A 6,221-nucleotide genomic window follows, 5' to 3' on the forward strand; every position below is an offset into this window, starting at 1 on the left:
TCTAAGGGCACTCAGTCTCCTCTCCTTTCCCCTGTGAGAGGTGTTAGCTATCTCTGTTCCTGCTCTTTGCCTGCTCTCTCTTAAAGTTGCTTAAAAGTTATTTAAAGTCTTAAATAGCTACTGGTGTTTCAGCCAAGCAAAGCTTCTCTCAAGACCGTTTGACCTTCCATGTTCAGAGCCAGGGCCGTGGAGCAATGGACAGTGGCACTGTTTCCTCCCCTCTCTCCCATCTCTGACACAAGCAAGCTGTGTTGGCAGCTGACACAGCCTCAGACCTGGCAGTGGAGTGACACTGTTACCCTCATCTGTGATGGTTTCTCAGTCAGGAGCTTTTGGATGAGCTGTCTCTCCTTGTCGAAGCAGCCTTTTCCCATCTCCACCTTTCTTCCCTAGAGCAAACTGGAGAGAGCCAGACCAGCTGCCTCCTGTCACCAGCCTTGTTCCAGGCACACGTCATCCCTGTGCTGCTGAAGCTGTTTGAGGTTCACGAGGAGCACGTCCGGATGGTGCTGCTGTCCCACATCCACGCCTACGCTGAGCTGTTCTCCCGGGAGGAGTTGAAAAACATCATATTGCCACAGGTTAAGAACAGCAAACCAATAGGTGGTATATCCTAGAGTATGGGGTTTCATAGAATCACAGAATGGTTTGGGTTGGAAGGGACCTTAAAAATCATCTGGTCCAGCCCCATCCAGACACTGGGATCAGCCACCCTCTTTAGCTTGTAGCATGAAGTTGAAGGCTGATTTTATGCTACATCCATCTCCTGAGAGCTGTGGGGGGGTCAGAAATTAAGTGTGCTACCTTGAATGTGTAACATTTAAAGGGGAAGGCGGTGAAAAAGCAGAATTCCTGTTGTTGGTAACATGACTGTGTTGTTGCTGCAGGTGTTGCTGGGCCTTCGAGACACCAGCGACTCCATCGTGGCCATAACGCTGCACAGCCTGGCAGTGCTCGTGTCCCTGCTCGGGCCTGAAGTGGTTGTAGGTGGAGAAAGAACCAAGATTTTCAAAAGCTCTGCACCAAGTTTCATGAAAACTGCTGATCTCTCCTCAGAAGGTAAAAGACACGGTCAGAGTGTCCTTGGGATTCTTGCCCGTTCTGTCCAAGCAGCGTAGGCAGAATTTCTTGGATGATGAATCCATTGCTGGTGACAGGTTAATTGCAGAAAAAGCTAATTTGCAGCCAAAATTCAGTTTTAAGTTAGGTGCTATTTGTAGATACAGAATTGATATCAGAAGAAGGGTTACATAAAAGTATTTTATATATAGGAAATATATGGGGGAAAATTTAAATCTCCTCTTAAGAATCCCCGTAAGTAAAGGAGATACAGTGTTTGAGTGTGTGTTTTGTCTTTGGTGGAAAAACTGTAGAGCCCTTCTAAAGGACTTATACAGACATTGTTTTAATATTCCCTTTGTCCTTCCTGTTTTTAAAAATAGTAAATCTCACCTTCTTCCCCCAATTTCTATTCATAGATTGGAAAAGGAATACGAACTTCCCTATTTTATCAGCTCTCTGGAGGCTTTTCAGCTAATCCAAGTGAAGACAGTAGCCCCTGCACCTGCTAGATAACTTGGAACCAAGTGTACTAAGGGAAAGCTTTTCTGGATATTGAAACATAAGGATGTTTGTAACTGGAGGGAAGAATCAGCACTTGTGCTACTTTAGGCAGACAGAGACCAAATGAAATGCATGACAGAGATCAATTTAAGTATAAATGTTTGCTTCCTGTTTGTGTGTGTACTGACAGCTACCACCCTTTATTAAAATCTGTGGATGGCTCATTGCATTAGTTTCTTTACATCATTTTAGTAGAGTGTAGTAAACAAACCCCTTTGGGCTGCATGTGGAAACCAGGTTTATTTTTCAGAATATATTTAAAATTAGATTTAACTATTGATAAACAACAAAAAACCCACCTTTGTCCTCAACAGTGAGTGATAACCTGCAAAAAGCAGCACTAGAAGCTGAACACATGAGGCTTAATAAGCTGTGTGCTTAAGCCCCTCAAAGGATGTGCCCTTTATCAAGGGCACTGTGGGGAGGGGGGGTTCTGTTTGTTCCTTGCAGTCCTTTCTAGTGCCATGGGCTCCTGTCTCTGGTGGCACTGGTAATGCCCAGCCTAGGCAGGCACAGCTGGGAACACAGGTGAGCCCTGTGCAGCGCTGGCCTGAGCTGTGCCACTCTGAGGTGGTGGCAACAGGGCCCCACATGACCCAGGTGACTCAGCACCCCTGCTGACCAGAGCCTGCAGCTCCCCAGAATGAACTGCAGCTGGATGCTTGCCAAGCTGTCCTTCAAACACGTGCCTGGGCAGCTCCAGAGCATGGCCTTGGCTGCCAACCACCCCCCCTCACCTCAGGTGTGACAGGAGGGCAGCCTTCAGGGTAGAGATTCTCATTCCTGGGAGCTGCTGTGCCTGTGCCCAGGCATGGAGGAGGGTTTGTGTAGAGTCATGAGTTTGTTTATGCTTGGAGTTGTCGTGACTGAGTGCAGTGCTTTTGTAAGAGGCAGGTACCGGGGGATTTGGGATGCCATGGAGTGCAGCAGTTGGGATTTTGGATCCAGCCAGCTGGCAGACAGCATTTTTAAAGCATCTGCTCTGATCATAATCACTTTGTTCATTGTGTATTTTTTGAAAGAACATCTCAGCAAAGACTGACCATGTACAGTTGCCATAACTTTGTACTGGCAAGAGTTGTAGGCAGCAGGAACAGAGGAGTATTGTGTTATCCATGGATCAGGAGGTGCAGCTGTTGGATTGCTGTGCCAGGCTTCAGTGTAAATAAGAACATTCCAATGCTGGGGGCAGTTTCAGCTAAGACTGACAACACACCTTGTGGACTTGTGTCCTTCCTTTTCTTTTCTCCTGGCAGATTCCCCCAGTCACGTTGTGAGCAATCAGAGAAATCAAACCTCCTGGCCCTTGAAGAGCAATTCCAGCTCGTTCCCCATCTCTGGAAATGTACCTGTCAAGAAGCTTTCTGGGCGACAAGACAATCCCCTGGCTTTAAAGACAGGTAAAACCTAGTCCTAGTGCTTCCTTCTTGGAAATCAAGTGTTCCACAAATGAAGTGTTCCTTAAAAAATGTTAGTTTTCTCCATGTACTGATCTGAAAGATTCAGTGAACCACAGAAAGCAACAGTGGTGGAAGGAGAGTGTGACCCTTGACATCCCAGGGAGTAGCTGTCTGGGAAGCAGAGATACACAGACTGGCTGTGTGGCCTTGAGTTTGTGTTTCCTTAGGGCAGGTTCTGTGATGTGCTTTCACCCCCCTCACAGCAGATATCACAGCAGATACCCTGGATTTACAGGTCAGCTCATTCTGACAGGCCAAGCCAACTCCGTTTCCTTCCTGACAGGCCTTTTCTCAATCACCTGCTGCTCATCAGCTGGCAGTGTATTGCCCCAGGCCTTGGAGGTGAATTCCCTCCTTTACAAGCAGGAAGATGTCAGGGCTTTCTCATCTGAGAGCTTTCTTTCCAACCACTTACTGGCTGGTTCCCATGCCAGGTGCTGCCCGTGATCTCAAGGAGCTTTAGGGACAACTCTGTTTCTGCACTTGCTCTCTTGAAATGAGTATGTAACATCTTTGTCTTCCACAGGTGAGCAAGGCACTCAGCCCTCCCTGAATGGAATTCCTGGAAGCATGACTACACTGAATAGCAGGAGCTCTTTGACTACCTCTGAAAAGCCAGCAGAGGAGTGGCCAGACTGGAGCGAGCCAGAGGAGACAGACACTGAGAAAACTGTGAACATTCAAATTCAGCCCCGAGAGCTGCAGGGCAGTGTGGGACCTTATTTTGCTGATCATGATGTAGATGAGAAGCCCTGGGATGACTTTGAGCCCAGGAGCCCCAGTCCTAAACTGCCCTCAGGGAACTGCCTCACTGTGACACAAGCTGATGCAGTTGGAAGGCCGAGGCCTCTGCCAGGTACCCATCAACTGAGCAAGGAATTCAAAAGCCTCAGACTGAGTCCCCCCACAAAGTCCTGCCCTGGGAACAGCTGGAGCAATGACAGGTGGGACCACCAGGACCAACTGGAACAAACTGTGCTGCCAAAACCAACCTCTCAGGAAAGGTTGAAGTCTTCATCAGAGAACGGCCTGGGAGAAGAGTTCACGATCAAAGTGAAGAGGAAACCCGTGCAAGACCCTGAGCTGGACTGGTTTGCTGACATGATCCCAGACATTAAACCTTCTTCTGCTCTCCTGATTTTACCTGAGGCCAGAACAGAAGCAGTTGATCCCACTCCCTCGGGTGCCTCCCAGAACGTGCTGTTTTCATCCAAATTTGCAGCAGCTGATGGGATTGAGGTAAGAGGCTCCAGGCAGGGGGTGTCAGTGACTGCACCCTTGAGAGGATCCCAAAGCCCACACAGCACACACAGAGCTGTAGCACCAGCCAGCCCCTTAGTGGGGTGGTGGGCACTTGAGCAGGGATCAGGGGCACAGGCCCTACAGATGAGTCCTTCCCTGTGACTACAGGATGCTGAGCTCTGCCTTAGCAGGCACCAGGGAATTCAGTGGGCCATTCATACAGCAGCAAGAGGGCTGTGTTAAGTAAGAGTGAGGGAATGGACTCAACTTGTACACTACCAGAAGTACTGACTAAGGAGTTTTAACTCCAGCTTTTACTCTGTGTTGCTGTATCCTGGATGCAGGAATCCTACATTTCATTAGGGAGAGTCTTAACAAGGCTGGATCCTGCTGCTGAATAGGCATGGTCCCAGCACCAGCAGAAGGGCCTTTCAAGCACAGAGGGTGCTCAGGACTTACTGTTGCTCTTGGTTCTTCTAGGAAAACCTAAAAGCATTGTCAGTTAAAAAACAGAAAAGCAGAACCTCTGGATTACAGAGTAAAGTTTTCTGGGTGCTGTATTTTCATGGAAGAATAGCTGAAACATTTATCTATTTCAGAGAATCAAGGGGGTTATAATTTATTTATTTTTTTTTTTTAAGAAATCAGGTAAATCCCTGTAGCCACTTCCTGGAGACTCCAGAGACTGCTGCTGTTTCCTAGCAGGGGAGGCAACACTCCCAACACTCCCACCTGACTGTGTACCCTTTGTTAGGGAATAGGTGTTGACTGAAGTTGTTTTGCTCATTGAGCCTCAAGAGAGGTACCCAAGGGTAGCAGGGAACAGGAGGAGAGCGGCCTGGGATGTAAACTGAAGTTGTTTACAACATTTGAAAATGGCACAGTGTCCTGTGACAGAAGCACTGTCATGATCTCAACCACATTTTGTGGGGCGGGGAGGAAAGTCACTCACTAGTGCAGTCAGTGCCGTGTCAGTGTTAGAACACAGCAGGAAAATGGCTGTTTCCTGGGGGGAAAGAAATAATCTAATTTATAGCATTCTTTTTTAATGGAAAGTGGTTTTAGTACAAACAGCTCTTGCATTAATTTTAGGGAAGAAGTGTAAGACTCTCCCCCTTAAGTTTGTTTTTGTCTTTAAGGAGTTTCCTGTTGTAGCTTAAAGTTCTTTAAGACCAAAAACTGCAACTACTGGCACTTTACTTTTGGCATTGTGGATGAATGATCTGCCATCCCAAGCCACACGGGCTCCTGCCTGGCTCCTGGGGCTGTGCTAAGCACACAAGTACAGTCCACATGCCTTAATGTTTGATAACTTTATGTGATTCTAGGCTGAAGCTACAGGCTGGGGTGAAGAAGAGGAGTTGAACTGGGAAGATGATACGACCTGGTAACGGGATGGAAAGAGACAAAGGCCATTTGTGGTGTGTTGGACCCTGTGCGAGGAGTCGCTGCTTCCCCAGTACCACGGATAAGTACCTCAGTGCTGCTTTTGCCAGAAGGCAGGCACTTGCTGCCCAGCCAGCGAGAGCCCGGGGGACCTGAGCTCCTGCCATGGATGCTCCTCCCCAGTCTGTGCCAAAACCTGCAGGGGTGAGGCCTGCACTCAAGCAATATGCCCAGCTGTGGTGCGTGCCGCTGCTCCCGGAGAGAGGAACAGCGGGATGGTGGTGAAGGGTGGGATGGGGCTGGCGTGCTACTGGAGGCCAAGAGTGGTGTAAGTGATTGTTCCAGAGCTCATCCCTGCCCTGAAAAACTGCTGACAATAAATGAAAGTCACACTGAGTTCCTTGGTTAATGTGCCTTTTTCCTTTGTTTTTTTTTCTCCCCACTCCCCCTCCCTGAAAAGTAAAGCCCTTAGAAATGGCTCCTTTTAACTTTTTAGCTAAGAGATGATTT

At 48.1% G+C, this 6,221-nt stretch overlaps 1 protein-coding gene across 1 annotated transcript in view; it reads left to right on the top strand.

Annotated features, from left to right (window-relative positions):
• The window catches only part of SCYL3 (SCY1 like pseudokinase 3), a 15,419-nt gene extending 9,312 nt beyond the window's left edge, over positions 1-6,107 (top strand). The window contains exons 9-13 of the mRNA XM_017815645.1: positions 323-581; positions 888-1,059; positions 2,880-3,023; positions 3,610-4,322; positions 5,654-6,107. Coding sequence (XP_017671134.1) covers positions 323-581; positions 888-1,059; positions 2,880-3,023; positions 3,610-4,322; positions 5,654-5,716 — 1,351 coding nt within the window. The 3' untranslated portion in view covers positions 5,717-6,107. The remainder of the gene's footprint in view (positions 1-322; positions 582-887; positions 1,060-2,879; positions 3,024-3,609; positions 4,323-5,653) is intronic.
• Positions 6,108-6,221: the final 114 nt, after the last annotated feature.

The sequence above is a fragment of the Lepidothrix coronata genome, unplaced genomic scaffold, assembly GCF_001604755.1.
Source record: "Lepidothrix coronata isolate B3197 unplaced genomic scaffold, Lepidothrix_coronata-1.0 Scaffold52, whole genome shotgun sequence".
Classification (NCBI taxonomy): domain Eukaryota; kingdom Metazoa; phylum Chordata; class Aves; order Passeriformes; family Pipridae; genus Lepidothrix; species Lepidothrix coronata.